General features: G+C 55.7%; 1 protein-coding gene across 1 annotated transcript; it reads left to right on the forward strand.

The window, feature by feature from the left end:
- Window positions 1–857: 857 nt before the first annotated feature.
- On the forward strand, window positions 858–21770 carry PALD1 (phosphatase domain containing paladin 1). Its single transcript, XM_050305625.1, has 20 exons — window positions 858–984; window positions 7866–8063; window positions 8228–8330; window positions 8527–8706; window positions 8795–8959; window positions 9061–9221; window positions 9365–9440; window positions 10101–10249; window positions 10334–10430; window positions 10544–10648; window positions 13082–13177; window positions 13380–13514; window positions 14120–14236; window positions 14323–14502; window positions 15011–15208; window positions 15537–15677; window positions 16295–16366; window positions 16544–16684; window positions 19342–19497; window positions 21589–21770. The coding sequence occupies exons 2-20, from the start codon at window positions 7876–7878 to the stop codon at window positions 21736–21738; spliced, it is 2610 nt and encodes an 869-aa protein (XP_050161582.1). The 5' UTR covers window positions 858–984; window positions 7866–7875; the 3' UTR covers window positions 21739–21770.
- The last annotated feature ends 830 nt before the right edge of the window (window positions 21771–22600 follow it).

A 22600-nucleotide genomic window follows, 5' to 3' on the forward strand; every position in this document is an offset into this window, starting at 1 on the left:
CCCATCACACACCTCCCTACCTGCTCTTCCATTTCTGGGAAGGAAAAGGGTTTTTTGGCTTTGAGAGGCATCACCTTGATGCTTCCCAAAATTGCAAACCTGCCTGGAGTGGTTGTACCTGCCACTCCCCTCTCTGTCCCAGGGGGTTATAACTGGGAGAGTATGGAAGGGTCAGTGTGGTTGGGGGGACCCCTTTGTGCCAGGGGACCCTGCTGAGTGTGGGTGCTGCATGCTGGGGGGTCCCTGAGGGGATGGGTACTGTTGGGGGGTGCTGTGTGCTGGGGGTCCCTGAAGGGATAGGTTCTGCATCTCATGGAGCCCCTAAGGGCACAGGGACTGTGGATGGGGGGTGCAGTGTGCTGGGGGTCCCAAAGGGCGCAGGTGATGTGTTTGGGGGGTGCTGTGTGCTGGGGGTCCCCGAGGGGGTGGGTGCTGTGTGTCAGGTGGTCCCAAAGGGCACAGGGGCTGTGTTTGGGGGGTGCTGTTTTTGGTGGGGGGGCAGTGCTTTGTGCTGGGGGTCTCTGGGAGGACAGGAGCTAAGGGCGCAGGTTACTGTGTGCCGGGGGTCCCCAAAGGGATGGCTGCACCTTGTCGGGGCGTCCCTAAGGGGACAGGGACTGTGGATGGGGGGTGCTGTGGATGGGTGTCCCCGAGGGGACGGGTGCTGTGTTTGGGGGTGCTGTAAGCAGGGGATGCTGAGCGCTGGGGGTCCTCGGGTGCCGCTGCCGTGGCCTGGGGTGGTCCCCGCGGGGCTGGGAGGGGTGCGAGGGGCGGTACCGGGGGCGTGTCCCGGAGCGGGGTGGGGGCGGTACCGGCCTCCCCTCGGCCCCATCCCCGCCCGAGCCGCGGTCCCTCCCCCGCCGAGGCGCCGGCGGTCGGCGCGGCCGCGGGGCTGCGCTCCCGCCACCCGCTCCCGCCGCCCCCATGGGGCGCCCGACGGCGTGGCCAGCCCGGCGCGGGAGCTGAGCCCGGAGCCGCCCCCAGGTACCGTATTCCCCCCACCCCGGGACCGGCCATCCTTCCCCCCCGAGCCCCGCTCCGCGCCCCATCCCGCTCCCAGGCATCCTCCACCCACCCTCGCCCCGGACTCGCCATCCGCCCCCCCTCCCCCGGGTCCGGCTCTCCCTCTCATCCCTTCCCTGGGGGTGGTGGGGGTTCGTTTCCCAGCCCGGTGCGTGGGGAAGGGGGTGCAGGGGGCAGGCTCAGCCCTCGAGATTCCCCCCCCGCGCCGTCTCCCAGCACCATCCATGGGGGGCTGGCTGCCAACCCCCCTCGGGAGATGGGGAACTGGGTGTTTGTTGGGTACGGATCCCCTCTGGGTGTGTCCCCCCAAGGCAGGGCGGGGGCGGGGGGGCGATAGGGAGGAGGTTTGTTTTGCTCCAGGGACGCAGACCTTACAGCGTGGGCATGAGGTGCCCCAGCCGTGGCCAAGCAGGGTTTGTCCGGAGCCAACGCTGACCTTCAAACCTCTGGAAAACAGATGGATCGCTAGTTTTGAGGCCCAGCATCCACCCCGTGGCATCCTCCCACCTCTCCTGCCTTTGCAGTCCTGTTTCCTATTTTACAGGGGCTTTTCTCTCCCTCTTTTTGCTGGAAGCCAGCCTCGCTGGAGGCTGACCCACGCGGGGAGCTCGCTCCTGCTGTGGCTCGAGTCCCCCGAAGTGAGTTTTGGGGTTTGCATCCCTTGCCTTAACACCCCCAAAAGCCGTCTGGGGAGCAGGCTCCGAAGCGGGGGGGGGGGCTAAAGGATGGCTCCCTGCTGGAGGATGAGGACGGCGGAGGAAGAGGAGCAGATGTAACCGCAGTGCCTTCCCTGCTCGGGGGTCTGGGTGTTTGGCTCTGCAGCTCTCACTTGGGGGAGCACGGGAGGAGCGGGAAGCCTGGGATCGCTCAGGGATGGGTTTCCCTCTGGCACATGGAGGGTGCAGCGCAGAGCCGGGTGGGCTCCCACTTCCCCCCCGTGCAGGACGGGGTCACCCTCGCTGCCGTGGCACCGGGACGTGGGAGGATGCCCCAAGGAGGAACGCTGCCTGCTCCCGCTGAGCTCCTGGCCGGCATCTGTAGCTTTTCGAGGCTGAAAACTTCCAGAAGCCTCATCCAGGCTGCGTTTCCGATGGCTGCCGGACTTTTCCGGACCTCTTTCCCTGCCCTTTCCCCGGTGCATCCTCTTAGTGCTGGCGGGGGCGAACACTCCCTCTTCTCCCTGCAGCACTCCGGACCGTGGTACTCGCCACATCCCGAGCGGCGTCCCGGTTGTTTACCCTCCCTGGATGGCGGGGAAACAGCGTTGTTTTGGGGTGGCCGGGCTGGGAGCAGGCAGGCATTGCCTGAGGAGGGGGCAGGCGTGCAGGCAGTGGCAGTGGGACATTTCCTTCCTGGAAGGCAGGAAGTGATTATGTCTCTGCACGAATGACACGGAGCCTAAAAATAACGGGCAGGTCTCTGTTGTGAGCAAAAGAAAAAAACCCCTGGGATTTGCTTGGGTTTGCTTTATTTATGAAGAGGGCGGGGCGCGGGGAGAGGAGATCCTGGGAGCGCAAGCTCCGCATCCCAAACCGCAGCGGGTGCTGGGCATGCATAAGGTGCTGCTTGTCCCGGGAAAGGTGTGGTCTTGCAGCAGAGCCCGGCGTGGAAAAGCGGCCCCGTGTAAAAGGAGCCGTCCCGTTGCTCCAGCCAGCCTTCCTTCCCCCCGCTTGGGAGGGGAGCCGGTGGTTTGCTATGAATAGCACAAAATCATAGCCCTCGCCTTCCCAAAAGCGCTGGCCGGCTCAGCCTGGCGCTGGGCACCCCGGGGTGGGAGCAGGGTGTTGTGCTGGGGGGGGTCCAGCCCGAGTGCCCCACGGCTGGAGACCCCCTGCTCCCCTCCGGGGTCGCACTGCAGAACCTCTGGTGGGGAAAAGTTTGGCAGATCAGGGCTGGGTGTGGGGCTGTGGTGCTTCCTGGCAAGCTGGGGGCTATTTGGTGTTGGAGAAAAGCTCTGCCGCAGGACGCTGGTCTCTCTGGAGATGCTTCCAGTCTTTATCTCCAGCCTTTATGGCTTTTTTTGTTTTTTTTTTTTTTTTCCTTTTCCTTTGCACTGCTGAAAGGAAACCCCTCAGTGAGAGTGCTCACAGACCTTGAAACCACTGGTAGCGAGCTGACTGCACAGCTGGCAGTGCTGGCGCTTCCAGGTCAGGGCTTTGTTCCTCTTTCCATTGATGTTCATTGATAAAACCCCTCTCCTCAAGAGCAGGCAGCCTGAGCACCTCCTGCCTGCCCCAAAAAGCAGCACCCCAGGGACTGGAGGGATGTGTGAGGGGACCCGATGGGGGGGGGGCTTTAGAAATTGCTGTAAAAGAATTTTCTGGCATCTGGTAGAGGTTACAGGTGGGCTCCTGGCAAAATCAGGGAGTCACAGAGTGGTTTGGGTTGGAAGGGACCTTAAATGTCATTTTGGTCCATCCCCTTTCCGTGGGCAGGGACACCTTCCACTAGACCAGGTTGCTCCAAGCCCTGTCCAACCTGGCCTTGAGCACTTCCAGGATCTTAATTCCTCCTGGGCTTTGCTTAGCAAGGAGTATTACTAGTGCTGATTAAGAAGTCACTGCAAACCAGGTTTGGGAAGGAGGGCTGCAGCCTGGCTACCACTCCCCACGGATACCAGTATCCCCCTCACTGGTGGCTGCCTCCGTGACGGGGAGCAGAGTCACACCCTCATTACTGGGGTGAAATCCCTGGATGCCTTCTTTTTCTCCTCCTTTCCTTGTCTCAAACAGCTTTCCCTGACTTCAGGGTAAGGAGTTTTAAACCGAGTAACTGGAGGCAGGTTGGTCACGTGGAGGACGGGGATGTGGCGCTTGGTTTTCCACCTAAAGACAGGACCATCTTGGGGAGGGGATGTGAAATACCTGGTCCTGGTTATTCTGAGTGTTCCCACTTGGATCTGGGGGAAGGCATCCCACGGAGGCTTTCCTGTCCCCCTTGGCAGATGCCAGTGATGGAGCAGTGGCAGATGCCAGTGATGGAGCACAGGCAGCACCGATCTCGGCCTGATTGGGAAATACCTCTGGACTTTCTAGGAAATGCTGCCTACTGAGTTATATTTTTGGCTGGCTCTCCAAGGAGGTTGTGAGGATGGAGGGCGGTTGCTTTTTCTCCTTTAAAGGTAATAATAAATCAGTCAAGGCTTGTAAAATCAGAGCTGTCTGCTGCAGAGTTGCCTTTCCAGGGCCTTTTCCTCCTCCTGACAAGGCGCTTTTGGGTTGATTTGAGGCATTTTGGGTCTTGTGGCCTCTTTGCATTATTTTGCCCTCGCAGCCCGGTGGGTGAGCAACACGTTTCGAATCAACCCTGGCTTAATGTGTTATTTCTCACCTTTCTTTTTGGTTTTATTATGTGTTTATAAGAAGCTGAGCGGCTTCCTTCCGGCATCACCTGGAACAACAGGAGCCCAGTTCCCACGCAGCCTCTGCTCCGGGATATCTCCTGGCACAGGCAGGCCCTCCCAGTGAAGCTGTTTGTGTGTTATTTAATTTTCACTGTTTTTTGATAAAGAAGGTTAAAGAGCACGCTGGGGGGAGGGGGTGGGGCTCGGCTCCAGCGCTTCCTCCGGGGTTTGGTGATGCCCCTCCGGCAGCACTGGGGCTTCCTGCCAGCCACCACAGTGTTTCCTGCCTCCCTGCTCGGGTCAGCGGTGCTCCAGGGGTGCCCCTCAGTCCCCTGTGGATGCGTCCGTGCCGGCTCGGTGCCGAAAAGCCACTGGGGCCGCCCCACACCGCAAGAGGGATGGATGTGTTGGGAGGATGCTGCTTCCCAAAGGGCTTTGCTTTTCATTTAAAAGAGCTTTAAGAGCTATAAAATATCTCAAGGATGCGCGGAAGGAGATTTATTTGATTTATTTCCTGCTGACAACGAGGCGGCCAGGCAAGTGCACGCTTCCTCCTCATCGCGGCAGCCGGGGCAGATGCATCCTGCAGCTGCAGCCCGGCTGCCTCCCACTATATTTAGTCCATTGTTTGCTCCGGCTTTGAGTCCTGGCCAGGTCCCCGGGTGTGGGAATAACCCCTGTGCGGGGTAGAGGGGGAGAGGAGCGGCTCTGCGAGGTGGGAAGGCGGAGGGCTGAGCACTGCGTGTCGTCGTGACTTACGTGGGAGAGGCTGCCGAGCCCACATGGCACCTCTCGGGGTGCTCAAGGGGCACCTCTTGGGATGCTCAACCAGCGTCCTGGTGCTGCTGGTGGCTCCTCTGGTGTTTCCCCAGGTTTGGCAGGGCTGGATGTTTTGGAACAGGGTCTGGAGGGGAAAGGAAGCATCCATGCACTGCCCACCTGGAGGCTCTGCTTCCTTGTTTGGCAGCAGGAATAATTAGCTGGCGGCGGCTGGAGCTTTGAATTTCGGCAAAACACCTGGAGATGAACAGTGCTGGTTTGTTCAGTGGGATGCCCCTGCGCAGGGTGTCGGTTCTTCTGGGAGCTGGAGAGAAAATGGGCTCTTTGTTAACAGACCAGGGCCACAATTGATCTCAGGCTTGGGCTTTTGGGTCTCTTCGATTAGGGCTGTGGGGGGATGAGCTGGCTGGGGGAATATTCCTGGGGTTTGTCCCAGGAAAAGGAGGAAAAGGTGCAGGCAGGAGGCCAGGACGCTGTGCAGGGGGCTTTGTCTCTGCATCCTCTCTCTCCTGGAAATGAAACCCCCAAATACCGTGTCGTGCAACGGAAGGGATGCTCAAAACCAGCAATGGTGGCTCCACTGCAACTCTTTCCATGGCAGCCACTAGCACTGTTTGGAGGAGTTTTCAGCCAAGATGATCTTGTCTGTTCTCCTGGGATAGGGTTTTGCTTCCCTACCCATCCCAGTTTGCATCCCAGCTTGTAGGGTGGCACTGGGAGGGTGTAAACCCTCCTGCTCCCATCGGATGCAGCAATACCAGTAAATAGCTGCTTCTGTATGGATAATACCAGTGCTTCCCTCTCCCTGTGGCTTTCTAGAGCAGTTTCCCTGGCTACCCAGAGCACCCATTTTGGGTAATTTCGGTGCTTTTCTTGCTCGTTTTTGCCTGCCCAATTGAGGCAGGGAGGCAGGGTGGGGTGGGGGAAGAAGCTGAAATGTGATTTCCTCTCTCCATTCATTTTGTGGTTTGAAAGACAATTTCCAAATCTGCCCCGTGCCTTTTATGCCTGTTATTTCTTGGTGTGGTTTGTCGGGTAAAGAAAATATCCCTGAGGGATTTAGGGTGAAGGTGGGTGTCTGTGGGGAGGGGCAAGAAGGATGGAGGAAATACAGGAGCTTCCTCACTCCAAGTTGGGGGTGGATTCTCCATCCCCCAGCATGGGGATGCTGGAGCAAATCCAAAGGGATTGATCCAGCTTGCTGTTGAAAAGATGCACCCATTCTGAGCAAAATGAAGGGGAAAAAAACCGTCCTGGCTGGATGCCCCAGTCCTGCTTGCTGCCTGAGCTCTCCAAAGCCACGAGTGCCTGCTCTGAAACACTCAAAACCTCCCTATCTCTCTCTCTCTCTTTTTTTTTTTGCTTTATTTTTGCCCTGACAGTGTTTATGTGAAAGAAACACATGAGGACTTGGAGAAATTGCACTGGCCTGAAACAGCTGTTTTTTTCCCCTCCCTCCTCCTCCTGTGTGTAAAAGAAACCAAGCTGCCTAATGGTGCAGAAAATTCACAGTAGAGCAACAAGTTTTCTGCAGAGCGGGGAAGGAGGATGGGGAGGAGGGGAAAATGTGTGCCTGGGCACGGTCGTCTCGAAATAGCACATTTTCCGGAGGCTTTTCCCCCCCCACCACCTCGAAGCATTTGCAGCTGCTTGGAGCATCGCATTCCCCGGGATCGCAGTAAGGGATTGATCCTGTGCTGCCTGTAAGGCAGGAGGAGCAGCTGCAAAAGGATTTGTAGGGGTGGGTTAAAGCCATCCCGGTATTCCCAGCACCGAGAGCGTCTCCTCCGAGCAGGTACCGTCCCCATTCGGGTGCTGCCGGGGGTGATGATCCCATGCAGCATCAGCACAAAAAGGAGATTTTTATTGGGGACCGCCTCGTTAGGAGTGGGCAGAGTTTTTGTTTGTTCCAGGCTGCCCCCCTTGCCATCTCGCGATTCATTTGGAAAGCAGGATCCGGCCCTGGCTGGTGCAGACAGTCGGCTCATTGTCCTGGACCGGTCGAGTGTGGCGGGATGCTCCCGGCTGCCGCCAGCCCCGGCCCTTTTGATTCCACCCTTGTTTAGGGATGAGCTCCCTGGGGATGAAGGGGGGAGTTTGCTTTCGGGGTCCCCCACCTGCCCTGGGTACTCCTGCAGCCTGGGGATAAGCGGCTGCTTTAAAGGCAGATTTGCACACACAGGTCTGCTCCAGGCACGCTCCTACACCCCAAATTACTAAATATTCATAGGATTTACTCTCTGCTCAAGCCGTTTTCCGTGCGGGGAGGGACCCTGGAGCGGTTTACGGGTGCTGGGAAGGCAGGGGATGAGGCGAGGGCTGCACCGCCGCGTCCCTCCGCAGCGCCGGGTGCTGACTCAGCAGGTTTTAGGGACCGGATCCAGCCTTTCGCCCTTTTTCCTCCCCTCCCTCCCCTCCCCTCCTCAGCCCTACTTTCACCTCCTTGATGGAGGGAGCTGCATGGCAGGCAGGAAGGAAGCCTTTTGTGGGAGCGGGAGGGAGAGGGCTGGCTTAGCGCCTCTTCCCTTGCCGGCTGTCGGCAGGGGGTTGCCCTGTGCCCGCCCGGGATTTTCCCTGCCTAAATCAGGAGCGGCTGAAAAATAAATTCCTCCTCCTCTCTCTCTCTCTCTCTCTTTTTCTCTCTCTCTTTCTCTTTCTTTATTTCTCCCTCCTCCTTTTTCCCTGCGGCTGCTGCTGCTGCCTCCCGGTCCCGGTGCAGCCGCCCACGGATGATGGGTACGACGGCCAGCGCGGCACAGCAGGCAGTTTCGGCATCCCCCCTGGAGAGCAGGGCACCGGGAGACGGCAGCATGGAGGACCAGCGCTCCCTCAGCATCCACTCCTTCCAGACCCTGGGGCTCCACAACAGCAAGGCCAAGTCCATCATCACCAACAAAGTGGCGCCTGTGGTCATCACGTAAGTCCTCGGCAGCCCCTCACAGCTCCAGAATTCTGTTTTCCCCCGCCTTCTTCCCTAAATATTGTTGGTTTGGTTTTGGTTTTGTTTGGTTTTTTTTTTTTTTAATTTCTATTTGTACCATTGGTTTTTTATCTTTACCCACCTGTGTGTGGCTCCTGCAGGTACAACTGCAGGGAGGAGTTCCAGATCCACGATGACCTGCTGAAGGCCAACTACACGGTGGGACGCATTTCTGAGGCCACGCTGGAACACTACCTGGTGCAGGTGAGCATCCCATCGCCAATTCCATCATCCAACCCGCTTCAGCCTGGGGTTTGGAGACCTCAGGGTTTTTTTGGGGGGGGGCTAATTTTGAAGATCACCGAGAAAATGCCAGCTGTGTTCTGGGATGTGTAAGTCCCAGATTGCTCAAATCCACCGGTTTCCCACCCTCTCTCTTCCCCTATCTCTTGTTTTGCAGGGGAAATATTTCATGGTCAGGGATGTATATGGAAAATTAGATGTCTTGAACACTACTGGCAGCTGCGGCGCTCCCAACTTCCGACAAGCCAAAGGAGGCTACGCCGTGTTCGGGATGGGCCAACCCAGCCTCAACGGCTTCAAGCTCGTGCTGCAGAAGCTGCAGAGAGAGGGCCACAAGGTCGGTGACAGGGTGGGAATTGGGGTGGAAAAAGGCAGGAGAGCTTTTAGGCAGCCTCTCCCCCCTTTTTTTTTTTTTTTTTTTTCAGGAGTGTGTCTTCTTCTGCGTCCGCGAGGAGCCCGTGGTGTTCCTGCGGTTGGAGGGGGACTTTGTGTCCTACACCCCTCGGGGCAAGGAGAACCTCCATGAGAACCTGCAGCGCCTGCAGCGGGGAGCGAGCGCGGAGAGCCTGGAGCTGGCCATCCGGAAGGAGGTGAGGAGGGGTGGGAAGGGGCCTCCACACCAGCCATGAGGGGGTGCATGTGTTCCCCTGGCCCGGAGGGAGGTTTTGACGGGGCTCCCCGTCCCCTCCAGATCCACGACTTCGCGCAGCTGAGCGACAGCGTCTACTACGTGTACAACGACATCGAGCGGCTGCGGGACGAGCCCCACGCGGTGCGGGTGCAGTGTGAGGAGGACATCCAGGTGACAGAGGAGGTCTACCGCAGACCCATCTTCCTCCAGCCCTCCTACAGGTGCTCCCTTCCTCCTCCTCCTCCTCTTCACGTGCGGTCAGGGCTCTTGGTACCCCCTTCAGCCACGTGTCCTCCATCGTGGTGGGGATGATCCTGCTCCCTGGCCCCGTCCTCCTGACCAGGGCTGTCCCTGTGCCCGGCAGGTACCACCGGCTGCCCCTGCCTGCCGAGGGAGCCCCTTTGGAGGAGCAGTTCGATGCTTTCATCCGCTTCCTCAGGGTGAGCCGGGGAAAAGCGCCTGGTCCATGGGGGCCGCCTCGGGTTGGGATTTGCTCCTGTGCCACATCGGGGACTGTGATTTCCCGAAAGCATCTTCTGGTTTTCCTGTGCACTACCCGCTAGAGGATACCTCTGCCTGCAAATTCCCATTCCGCTTGCTGTAGGATCCTGCTGGAGAAGTCCATGATGTCCAGCTGTTTGTCCCTACCCCTGGTGGGACGTGACCCTCCCTGGCCACCTCACAGTATCCGTGTGCAGGCGGCTCTTCCCTAAATGGGTTTGGGAGGAACGATCCAGATTTGGTGCAAAAGTTTTGCATGGCAGAGCTTTTTTGTTGTTCAGTTTTGTTTTTTCATTTGTTTTTAAATTCTGGAAGGTGAAATCCCAGCAGGTTGGAGGTGGGTGGTGGGAACACCTCCAGTGGGGTGGACAGGCCAGCATCCCCTGGTGGCTGGAGAGGGCACTGGGAATGCAGTGAGTGAACCACCCATTGTGCTGTCCTCGACGATCCACACCATCCCCTGAGCGAAAGGGAGATGCCACCCACCCCTCCGCGCCCAGGCAGGGCTGTCACCCTCACCCCAGCCATTTGACAGGGCAGACCTGGCTCTCCTGGAAGCCGCTGTGGTCCCCACCCATCCCTGTGTTCCTCCCTGCTAGGAGAGCCCCAGCCTGCTGCTGCGGGACCCCGGCAGGCCCCCGCCGGCGCTGCTCTTCGGCTGCCAGACCGGCGTGGGCAGGACCAACCTGGCCATGGCCATGGGCACCCTCGTCCTGCACCACCACCGAGGAGCTGCCCAGAAGCCCGAGTAAGCAGGGGAGAGCCCGGGGTCGGGGTGGTGGGGTGCCCGTGCCCCCACAGCCGGTTTGATTTCCTCCTTCTCGCGCCCCAGCCTCCCCCACCTGCCTAAAGCACCTCCCAGGGACAGGCTCCGGGTCATCCAGGCCTTCATTGAGACGGTCCCCAAAGGCCAGCAGATGGTCGAGGAGGTAAGGGGGGGGGGGATGCTGCTGAAGCCCCCAGTGGGGTGGCTGGGAGGGCAGGGATTGTCTCCCCCCCGATCCAAGGCTTACGGAGCGATTTCCCCCTTGCTCCTGCCAAGGTGGACGGTGCCATCGCCTCCTGCTCGGAGATGCACGACATGAAGGAAGCCATCTACGAGAACAAGAAGAAACTGGAAGGGATCGGGGAGGACTATCAGATCCAGGTACAGTAATCAGAGGATTGCTCGATGCGAGCCGGTGGCACGGGATAATTTATCGAGCTGTTTTTTGCGCCGGGATGAGAAGAATGTAAATTCTGGAAGTCCAAAGCTTCCTGTGAGCTGGAGATTTCCCAGCCTTGTGAAACCTGGAAGGCTGTGGGGCTTCTCTTTTTTTTTTTTCTTTTTTTTTTTCTTTCCAGTTGTTTCAAAAGCCATAAAATTGAGCAGGCTGGGATGGAGGGAGGGGGGGAAAACAGGCTGTTTTGGGCTTCTCTGCTGCTTCTGGTGGGTGACCTCGAGGGCAAATAATATCCTGTGCCCTGGTTTCATCAGCTCTAAAATTGGAAAATCGATATCAGCCTGGATCGTAGAAGTCCTCGGGAGCTGGGAGGGATCGTTGCAAATATGGTCAGTCCAAGGTCAGGCGTTTCCAGCTGCAGATGCACTTTGTTTCCCGTTGTTTTAAAGAGCCATCAGGGTGGTGTTCCAGCATGGAAAGCCGAGGGTCTCCCCTGCCTGACCTGAAGGGCTCCTCGCTAGGTGATGGAGGGAGGGAGCTCAGGTGAAAGTGCTGTCCCGATCCCAGCCTCTTTGGAGATGGATTTTCCCATTTAAATGCCAACTGTGGAGTGGCAGTGCTGGGGCTGGTTGTAAAGAGCAATCTGAAAGCAGGTACTGTGCAGCAAAAAAAAAAACAAGCATGAAAATGATTAAAAAATGGGAAAAGAAGGCATTTACAGTCCCTTTTTTGGCATTTAGTGGCAAATCCCAATTTTTATCCCTCTCACCCCCTTTTAGGGCAGATTTGGGTATGTTTGGTGCTGCTCTTGTGCTGGCAGGTTCTCTTGTATAGCAGGGGAATCTTTGGCAGAGGACAAGGGATTTTCCTACTGCACTGAAGCCTTTCCCTGGCTTTTCCCTGCTCTTTGTCATCCTGGACTCAGGGGAAACAAATGGCTGGGGGACTGCCGTAAATAAGCCCCGAGGAGTGTTTATTTTAAGTCTTTGTGGAGCAAGAGCAGGTTTAAACAGTGGCAAGGGGCCAGGAAAATGTGCTGGGGGGAGGATGAGGAGGGGAGAGGGGATGATGCTCAGACATGGGAAGCCTGGGCTTCACAGTGTTGGAGTGAAGTATTGGGTGAGCTGGTTGATATTTTTTTGGGGAAGAGGAAGGGCTTTTCTGGGCATGGAAGAATGAAGTCACGCTGGACTGCGGGTTTCTGCCTGTATTTGGGGGTCAAAAATGGAGATTGAAGCCCTCAAGTGAGGGAGATGCAGGCGGATCCCAGTGTGGGATGCTGAGCCGCAGCTGGACCGCCACGATACCCAACTCTGCACAGCTGGGATGCGAGTGGATCATCCCCCTTTCCATGAAAAGCCTACTTAAGGGGAATATAAAGAGATTTACCTTGGGTGGGAGTGCTGGGCAGGTTTTGATTGCAGGAATCCGAGTGCTCGGGCAGGAGCAGCGCTCTGCTGTCAGCGCTGCCGGCAAACCCGGCACGGCTCCATCCCTGCAGGCTTTGTTCTGAGTTCCCAGGGCAAATCCCACTGCCTTTCCTCTTGATAAATGACAGCAGGCTGGATTTCTCTTGTGGAGAACAAGTAAATATTCATGAGTCAGCCACGTAATTCAGGGATGAGCAGACAAACAAACCCCACTCGCCGAGCTGACCGTGGGCACAGCCCCATCTTATAGGATTTTCCATCGTGCCCTGGGAAGTAGGTCCTGATGGGCTCTCCAGGCATGCCTGTGGATGCCACACTGGGCTCTCCTTTGCTGGTACCTGGTCAATTTGTTGGATGGGTTGCTTGGATGTACAAACCTCCCTTCCCAGGGTTTCTTAATTGTGGAAAGTCCTGAGGGTTTGAGCTTCATCCCTGGGAGGGGAGAGCTGTGGTGGGGCACCTGCCGTGTTTGGGGAGGTAATGATGAAGAGGAGGAGGAGAGCTTGCCTGAAGCCAGTTAAGTGTGCATCAGGATGCTTCTGGGGATGAAGGGACAGAGGGGACACCTGGAAATGAAATATATTACAGGGTGTGTGGCTGGCAAGAGGACCTCTCTCCGCAGGGAAGCATCTCATCCAAAGGCCATGGAGGTGGCTGGGGTGGGGGCAGGACCCAGCATTTTCCAACCCACTCCCCTTGGGTTTGAATCTCCTGTTAACATCTGGACAGCCTATCCATGCAACAGCAGGGCCCTTGGGTCCGGTTGGAACTGCTCCCAGCGTGTCCTTGGGCTATGGGGAAGCTTTTGTTTGAGCTGAAACACAAATTTATGTCTTTAAGCATCATTTAATACGGAAAACTTGAAATGTTTCATTAAAAAAAAATGAAACAAGTCACGAACAGAGCGTGTAGGGCTTTTTCCCAGCCTCCTGTTCCGCTCGAGGTCGGCTCTGGGCGTCACTGGATTCCCTTTGCCTTTGCCTTCAGGGGAGCAGCACCAAAGAGTATTTCCTCCAGAGGACTTTACAGAGCCTTGAACGCTACTTCTACTTGATTGCTTTCAACTACTACCTTCATGAGCAGGTAAAAGAGCCCTCCAAAAAACCTTTTTTTTTTTTTTTTTTTTCTTTGTTTTTGCTTCGTCGTGCGGTTGGGAGGGAAGGCGTTTCCCACTTTGCAGTTCTCCAGGGGGAGGTTTTCCCGGTGGGGCCGTGGGTGGTGCCCGGGCAGGGGGTCGAGCCCAGGCTGACGGCGCGTCCCTCCCCGGCCCCCCCCCTGCCGGCAGTACCCCCTGGGCTTTGCCCTCAGCTTCAGCAGGTGGATGTGCCGGCACCCGGAGCTGTACCGGCTGCAGGCGGGCATGAACTGCTCGGAGCTCACCGTCACCGTGGACCTCGTCACCAAGGGCACGCGAGTGCTGGTGAGTGCCCGCCGTGGGTGTGGAGATGGGAGCGGTGCCTTTCCCGGGATTGCCCACCCTCACAGGGGTTTGGGGGTGGAGGGGGAGAAGCGAGGGGTTTCCTTGTTGTAGGGGCAGGCGCTTTGGGGTCTCCGGGTCAGCGTTGGGGTCTGGGGTCCGTGTCCTGCCGGCGTCCTTGGCAAGGATGGAACTAGATGGTCTTGAAGGACCCTTCCAACCCAAACCATCCTGTGATTCTGTGAAGGATGCCTGCGTGGCCAGAGACCCTCTGTGCATGTGGATGTGTCCAGCCCTGCAGACCCAAGGTAGCGGGGTGCTGGAGCATCCCACGATGTGAACCTAAGCAGCAAGCTCGGTGTTTCTGGTGGTCCTTGGCTCTGGTGGGGCGAAGGAGCCCGGGGCTGTTGGTGCCTTGCAGGTTGCGCTGCAAGAAGAGCATCTCCCACCTCTGAAACGCAGCCACGTGGCTTTGAGCCCTGGCTGCTGCTGTTGGAAAGGTCTGGGGACTCGTCCTGAGCGGGAACCGTGGGTGAGAGGGTTGTAGGGTGCTGTGAACCGTGGGTGGGATGGGGGGCACCCCTTGCCCAGGCACTGCCCCGTTGCAGGTAGCAGATGAGCGTTCCTGCCCGGACGTGCTGAGCACTGCCAAGGAGATGAGCGTGGCCAACTTCCGACGGGTGCCCAAGATGCCCGTCTACGGGACAGCACAGCCCAGCTCCAAGGTGAGGGGCAATCCCCCACGCTGGGCAGGGACCCCACGTCGGGCTGCCAGCCCCTCCCGTCATCCCTCGCCCACCCCTTCCCCCAGACCCTGGGCAGCGTCCTGCGGTACCTGACGGACGCCAAGAGGAAGCACGCCTGCATCGTCTGGATCAACCTGCGGGAAGAAGCGGTCCTGGAGGGGAATGAGCAGATCTACACGCTGCGGGAGCCCGGGCACCTGGAGGAGCTGATCCCTGTGCCCGCTGCCTCGCCTCAGCAGCTGGAGGTGAGCTCTGCCTGCTGGGAGATACTCCCAGGAGCCCTCATGGGTGGTTTCCCAGAGGTTTGGGTAGTCCCTCATGCCCTGGCGCCGCTGGTTTTGGTTTTGTTTTCCTTTGGGAACGAGGGAGCAAAGCAGAGATCCTCCCTGGAAGAATTTAGAGTGTGCCTTGAAAGCCAGGGTAAAAGGCACCCGGGGAAAGGGGAGCAGATGTTCCCAGCTGGGTTTCCAGAGGAGACAGGCAGTGAAGGGGTTTGGCTGCAGGAGCAGCACAGCTCTGTGGAGGAGCTGCCCAGTGTGGTGGGCGACGATGCTCCTGAGGCTCCCACCAAGCACGGTGGGGACTGTGGACCTGAGTGGAAGTGGTGGCCAGGACCTGAGGTGGGGTTTGGAGTTGGCTGTGGGGTGTCTGAGAGGGATGTGAGCCTGCATCTAAAAAAAAAAAGATTAATTAAAATCCTACAAAAATTGGGAGGAGCGGGTGTCCCAGTGAGGGTTTCTCCATCCCCTGCAGAAACTGGAGGCTGCCCTGAAGGGTGACCTGCTGAAGTGCCAGAAGTGGCTGGAGGTGTACCTGGAGACAGAGAAGCAGATGAAGATGTTCAAGAGCTGCCTGACCACGCAGGAGATATTCAGCCAGCAGAAGAATTCCTGCCAGGGGCTCACCTACCGCCGCATCCCCATCCCCGACTTCTGCGCTCCCAAGGAGCAGGTACCCTCGGGATGGGATGGTGCTGCCGCCTCCTTCCCAAGCCATCCCTGCTGCTGTGGGGTGAATGTCACTTGGCTGCTCCGTGCCACACAGCTCCAGGAGCGCAGTGACGTGCCCAGGCCAGGTGTGGGGTGCTTGCCGGGGCAGGGAGATGTTGCACGGAGACGCTGGGTGCCTTCAGCTGGGTGGGGGTGGATCTGGGAGCGAGGAGGCTGGAGGCTGAACGGCAAAGGAGGGGGGTGCCACGGTGAGGAAGGGGGGGTGGGCAGCTTGTGTTGACCTGCAGTGGGCTGCATCCCTAAAAACCCACCGGCTTCACCCCTGGCAGGACTTTGACCGGCTGCTGGAGGTGATGAAGAGTGCCCTGGCCGAGGACTCGCGGGCAGCCTTCGTGTTCAACTGCGGCAGCGGCCGGGGCAGGACCACCACGGCCATGGTCATCGCTGTGCTCACCCTCTGGCACTTCAACGTGCGTGTGGGGGCTGCGGCTCTCCCTGCGGGCTGTGCCCCAGCGGGGCCTGCTGGGGAAGCTCTGGAGGGGTGAAAGGAGCGTGGGCAGGGCCAGGGTGGGCTGGAGGGGGCAGACACCTGTGTGCTGATGTCTTGGTGTGCCTAACCCCAGTGAGCTCCAGGGGATGGGTGGGTGCATCCCTTTACCCCCTTCCTGAGAGCTCCTGTGCCAGGATGAGGGGTTAAAGGGCAGGAGAATCATGGAATCATGGTTTTGGCTTGAAGGGATCTTAAAGCTCATCCACTTCCACCCTCTGCCATGGGCAAGGACACCTCCCACTAGCCCAGGTTGCTCCAAGCCCTGTCTAACGTGGCCTTGGACACTTCCAGGGATGGGGCAGCCACAGCTTCTCTGGGCAACCTGTGCCAGTGCCTGGAACAGTCCTGTACCCCAGAGATGTTGCTCCCTCCTTGGGCAGGGGTAAAACTTGGGTGTTCTATGCCCAGCAGAGGGGAGGTGGGGGCTGCCTGGGTCCTGATGGGCTGGGTGCAGGCTCTGCATTTCTGCTCAGCTGTTGGTCAGAGAGGACAGGGCTGTGCAGCCCATAATGACCCAGCCCCCTCTGACCACCCCAGGGCATCCCCGAGATGAGCGAGGAGGAAATCGTGAGCGTGCCTGATGCCAAGTACACCAAAGGGGAGTTTGAGGTGAGTCCCTGGCCATGACTCTGTTTTAGGGGTCCCTCTCCAAGCCTGCTCTGTGCTGCCTTAACCCACAGCTGCTTGTTTGGAGGGGCTGGGTCCTCTCCTGGGCAGGGATGGAGCAGTGGGACGAAGGTGAGGAGGCACCTGGTGAAGCCCCTGCTGCTTCTGCCCGTGCTCCAGGTGGTGATGAAGGTGGTCCAGCTCCTGCCTGACGGTCACCGGATGAAGAAGGAGGTGGACATGGCCCTGGACACGGTCAGTGAGACCATGACACCCATGCACTACCACCTCCGGGAAATCATCATCTGCACCTACCGACAGGTGAGCTGCCCCTTCCCACTGCCCAATTCCAGAGGCTGCAGCCGGGCTCTGGGACCAGCCCTGCCGAAGCTGTTTGGTTTTCCTGGGATGAGGCTTTCTGGTGTGACACCAGAGGGATATGCCAGGGCTCTTGTGCTCATGGTCACCCAGGGCTGTCTTGTATGGTGTTCCATCCCGCATTCCCGTCCTGCATCCCACCTGCCTAGTGCTGTTTGGCATCCCTGCCGTTCTGGTGCCATCCTCAACCCTATCCCACATCCCACCTGTCTGGTGCCATCCCATATCCCACCCAGCATCCTACATCCTGCGCAGTATCCCACCCGTCTCCCACTGTCCCACATCCCACCCAGAACGCCGCCCTTCTGGCACCAACCTCCATCCCCCATCCCACACCATCCTACATCTGGTCCAGCATCCCTTCCCTGCCGTGAGGCACAGCCGGCAGAGGGCAGGACTGCTCTGTCCCACTCCGCTTCCAACCCCGAAAGGCTCCTCCTGCTCCTCTGAGCTCGGGAAGGAAACCCATCTTTGGGAAGGGGAGCCATCCTTGGGAAGGGGCCCATCCGTGCCGGTGGCATCCCACGGCCAGCTGAGCCTGTGGTCCACAGCCCTGTTTTACTCGGGAGCCTCCGTGGAGCTGATGAAGAGGAGAAAGGATTATTTTGATCAGGTTGGGGATTTTTTTTAAGCTGTGGAACTATTTCACGGGGCCTTGGACCGGCTGAGCTCAGGGCCTGGCAGCATTCCTTCCCTGGGATGGTTTGTGCCACGTCCTGCCAGTGATTCCTCACTGCAGCCCCTGCTCCGGCTGCCATCGATCCGTGTTTTCAATTAACGGCCACGAACCATCGATGAGGGGAAGAGAAACCAAAATGTTCTGTCATCCAATAACATCTGCAGCTTCCCTGGGGATTTGCCTCCTGCTTTCTGGAGTCCTCTGCTTTTTTTTTTTTTTTTGGAGAGGCTGGGAGAGGAAAACCTCTGGAGACCTGACTATTTGCAACAGTAGCTATTATTTATTATTAATGAATTTATTATTGCGTATTTATTATTTATTAATCCAGTTTTATTTGGGACAAGTAATTTAATTCAAGTTTGCTTTTCCCTCCTTTGTCACGGGGAGGTGGCCAGGTGGGAAGTCTCACCTGCCTTATCTCATCCTTTGCTGCTGCAGAGCTAAAAATTCCCACCCCAAAGGAGCTGCAACCTGTTTTATGGATTTAATTCTGTTCTCTGCCAGGGCTGTGGGCAAATGCTTTAATTTTAATTTATTTTTATTTTTTTTCCTCAGCGATGAGCAGCTTGAAGAAGAGATTTGTGAGAATTGTGGGTTTGGGAGATGTTTTGCAGGGTTAGGGCAAAGCAGGAGGGAAGAAAAAGGTGCTTTTGGACCTTGGCTTGGTTTGTTCTGACCTCTTCCCACTCCTAAATGGGAGGAAAACCTTGGAGAATCTGAGAGAATATAAATAATGGCATATAAAAGAAATGATAATAAGATGATAAATAAGATAATGGGAGAAAAATAAATAGGTGGATATAATGATAAAAGGATAATATAATTAAAAATAAGTAGGTGAATTTAACAAGGGGATAAATAATAGGATAATAGAAGAAAAATCAATAGGATAATAGAATAAAATGATAAGTAATAGGATAATTGAATAAAAATAAATAAGAGAATATAAACCCAGGATAAATAATAGGATTATAGAATGAAAAATAAATAGGATAATGCAATAATTAACAGGATAATAGGATCTGCTCTCTACAAATACTGGCACACACATCTGGAGGAGACACCTTTTCCAAAGGGCAGAGCTGAAGTGAGGAGTGGCTGTTCTTTGGGATGGTCTGTGGGATCAAGTCTCTTATTTATTGTCTTTTTTTTTTTATTATTATTTATTGATTCCTAGAAGGAGCACTGTGCAGAGCTTAAAATTAAGAGCTAAAATAATACTAATAAAATTTATTATATGAAAATTATTGTACAATTAAATACAATATATAACAATAACAATTAATAAATACAAACAATCTGTGAACTCTATAGTATCTATAATATAGAACATAATAAAATATATATATTTATGATAAATAAATAAATATAGATAAATAGTAGTAGAAGATGCAATGGCCATCAACCTCAGCGTGGGACACTGAGTGGCCACGTGCCTTCTCTTCCTCTGGCAAGGGAGGCTGAATCCAGCTGGGGAATGCTTTCCAGGGAGGTGCTTTTCCCTGGGGAATTGCTTTGCAGTGCAGGATCTCATGGTTTGGGGTACAGTTTGCACCTGGGCACCTATTCCTGGCTCCTGGGCACACCCCCCCCTCACACATTTATCCTTCTCACATCTATTTTTGAGCTCTGCCCTGCAAAGGGAACGTTGTTGCACGCTGGGAACCACAAGGAAACGAGAGCCTGGAGTGCCGAGCGCCGGTGGCAGCAGGAGGGAAGGATCTGCTTATTTTTGTCCCCAGAGTGGTCCTCCCTCTTCCCATGCTCCTCCCATGGCTTTTCCGTGGCACCAGGGGTCCTCCTGGGTCCCTCGCCACCCAACTTGCGCAGTGGGATGGAGAAGGAGCGTGGCTGAGGGCTGAGCTGCCTCTGGGATGCTCTCCCAAGGCAGGTACCGCATCCAGGTTCTTCTCCCGTCCAGGGAAAGTCGGGCAAGGATGAGAAGGAGGCACGGGCGCTGCAGCTGAGGAGCCTGCAGTACCTGGAGCGCTACATCTACCTGATCCTCTTCAACGCCTACCTGCACCTGGAGAAGAGGGACTCCTGGCAGAGGCCCTTCAGCCTCTGGATGCGCGAGGTGAGACCTTCCCTGCCCGAGCAGACCCCACCCAACGTGGTGTTCACTTGGGAATACGGGAATTTGCTGGGAAACAGAACACCCTCTGTGATTTATTGACGATTTCTGCGGGGTTGTTGGTCCCTCTGCTCTGGGCGAGCTCCTGTGAGTCACCAGGTTGGGGATGCTCATGGAAAGCCACTGGAGATGGATGGCAGCCCACCACAGGGCATGGGTGCTCTCCCACCCCAAACCTACCCTCTTTCTCCTCCTTTGAGTTTCCCAGGGATTTAGTTTGATCTGCCAGTTGTGTGATTGCAGCACCCGGGGCTGGGAGGCCACCAGCCAACCCTGACTGGCCAGGGCAGGTGGCACAGGGTCTGGGAGCATGGGGATGGTGGCACTGGGCATCCAAGGGAATTGGGAACCAGCTGGAAAAACGGAATGGAGAAGGAGGCCCTAAATTATCCATATGGAATAGGGGTGTGAGGAAGACACCCTAAACTATCCGTATTTCCTGCTCAGGGGTGCTACAGCTGCTGGATTTATTTGGAACACATTGCCTTACATCCAAGCATGGAGGGGGGGCTGTAAATTTGCCTGGAAAAGGGACTTTGGAGGTGGTACAAGTGATGGGGGAGGCATAGTGGGTGTAAGTGTGCTGCTGCCTGCAGGGGTTATTCTGCCTGAGAGGCAGAGGGGAGAAGGGGACATGGCAATTTTAATGATGCTATTATTACCGTTATTACATTTTATAGTTAATTTACATCTTATTATTTTATTACTGCATGTTATTTTATTATTTAAAATCTGTATTTTGTTATTATTTCATTGTATTATTTCTGCCGATGTATTTTATTTTAATTGTTTTTATTTCTATTATCATTTTAACCTTTTCTTGCTATTGTCATTTTAACCTTTTCTTGCTATTACCATTTTTTAACCTTTTCTTGCTATTGTCATTTTAACCTTTTCTTGCTATTACCATTTTTACCTTTTATTTCTATTATGGTGCAGAGATCAGTTTTTCTCCCCCTCCCTGGGTTTGCCTGGCACTAAGTGGGTTTCCATCTGCCCTCTGTTCCCATTTGCTGGAGCATCTTTTAGTGCAGCACCTTTTGGGTACCAGCACCAAAAGGTTTAAGGCAAAATTTTTGGGGCCGCACCTTTTTGGGGCAGCGCCTTTTCGGGCTGAATTTTCAATGCATTGGTTGATATCTTTCCTCTTTCCCCCTGTTTGCTGCACCTTCCCTTTAACACAGTGCCTTTTGGTGTTGCTTCTTTTGGTGCTGCATCTTTTTATGCTGCGGTTTTTGGGGCTGCATTTTCAATGCACAGGTTTACATCTGCTCCCATTTGCTGGAGCATCTTTTAACACTGCACCTTTTGGGGCTGCATTTTTGATGCACGAGTTCCCATCTGCCCTCTGTTCCCATTTGCTGGAGCACCTTTTAGTGCAGCACCTTTTGGGTACCAGCACCAAAAGGTTTAAGGCAAAATTTTTGGGGCCATACCTTTTTGGGGCCGCACCTTTTTGGGGCTGCACCCTTTAGAGTAAGTTCTTTTTTTTTAGTGCTGCTGCAGCTTTTGCTGCTGCATTTTCAGTGCATGGGTTTACAAATGCCCTCTGTCCCCCTGATGCTGGAGCATTTTATTTGGGGCTCCAGGTTTTTGAGGCTCCATCTTTTTGGGGCTCGACCCATCTGGGGCTGCCCATTCTAGCGCTGCCCCTTTTAAAAACGCCACATCTTCAATAGGTGGCTTTACAGCTCCTCCCCGTTTGCTGGAGGGAAGGGAAACACACCCAACCTGTGGATACAAGGAGCCTTTGACCCCCAGAGCGCCCCTTCCCGCTGCATAATCCCCGCGTTTTTCAGCAAAAACAAGGAGCCATTGTAGCTTTCTGGCAGGAAGGTGCCAAAGCCAACAAACCCTGGGACGACTGACCCCAGCAGCAAGGGAGAGGCTTATAAAATGTATAAACTGGGGCTGGAAGGGCAGTGGAAGGGGGTGGGTACCTGGACGAGGTGGATGCAGCGACTTTTCATCCTCACCCTGGGGCAGCAAAAGCGTCCTGGGAGAGCTAAATGTGTCTTCTCCCTCTGTTTGCAGGTGGCAGCAGTGGCTGGGGTCTACGAGGTCCTGAACCAGCTGGGGTTCCCCGAGCTGGAGAGCCTGGAGGGCAAAGCCCAGTGCACGCTGCGGGGCCGCTGGCAGGCACAGGGAGCCACGTCCCGCCCCTTCCGAGGGGAATTCGTGTAGGGTCAGGGCCGGGGGACCCCCGCTGCTTTTTCTTGGGGGGGTAAGGGGGGAAGAGGGGAAAAAAAACCACAAAAAGACTGTTTTCCCAAAACCTGGGGGTGTGGGGAGGGAGGGGCAAGCCCCAAAGCTGCCTTAGAGTGGGAGAATTTCGGGGGGTTCTTTTTTGGACGCAATAAAAATACTGTAAATTAAAAAAAACATCGAGACCTTCTTGGCTTTCTCCCTTGAACCAGTGCAGCATATACACAAATATATGTGTTTATATATGTAAATATACATGTATACATACACAGATATATATTTATATATTTAGGGCTCCATGTGTGTGTATATTTATATATATGGAGCCATAAATACTCGTAGCCAGGATTAGGACTCGCAGGGATCCCCGTCACTGCAGACCTGGGTATTTTTAAGGTTTGGGCATCTTTGGTGGTTCTTTCCAACTCTTTCCAGTCAGGGATGCAGCTGGAGGAAAGGCAGCTGTGCCAGCAGGTTTTTTTGGGGTCCCTGCTTAGTCCAGTTTCAGTGCCAAGGTGATGCTGAGGGGGTTGAGCTGCTCAGCAAAGGCTTAAAAGCACCATTGATACCAGGATGTTTTTCTCTTTTAAGGCTAGGGGAGAGGGAAGAGTGAAAAACGAAGTTAATCAGATGCAAATGAGGGTGTTCCAGCTCCCCTCCTGCCCTCACAGTGGAGGGAGAGGAGCCTGTGGGGGGTGAGGGGGGAAGTCTGGGCTCCTGGCCGGATGGAGGGATGATAAAATAGGATGGGAAGCACAAAAGCAGGAGCACACGCTCCGTCTGTCCCAGCTCTGCTTTCATCCGCTGCCAGGGGCGGGAGGCGGCAGAAACTCAAAAGGTG

The sequence above is a fragment of the Myiozetetes cayanensis genome, unplaced genomic scaffold (assembly GCF_022539395.1).
Source record: "Myiozetetes cayanensis isolate MyiCay16 unplaced genomic scaffold, myiCay2020 scf10, whole genome shotgun sequence".
In the NCBI taxonomy this organism is placed as follows: Eukaryota; Metazoa; Chordata; class Aves; order Passeriformes; family Tyrannidae; genus Myiozetetes; species Myiozetetes cayanensis.

Bases quoted from the DNA above. Each gene is read 5' to 3' on its own strand.
- PALD1 (XM_050305625.1), top strand. From the start codon at position 7,876: ATGATGGGTACGACGGCCAGCGCGGCACAGCAGGCAGTTTCGGCATCC. The intron at 8,960-9,060 runs GTGAGGAGGGGT...CGTCCCCTCCAG, and splicing joins AGCTGGCCATCCGGAAGGAG to ATCCACGACTTCGCGCAGCT. The intron at 9,222-9,364 runs GTGCTCCCTTCC...TGTGCCCGGCAG, and splicing joins TTCCTCCAGCCCTCCTACAG to GTACCACCGGCTGCCCCTGC.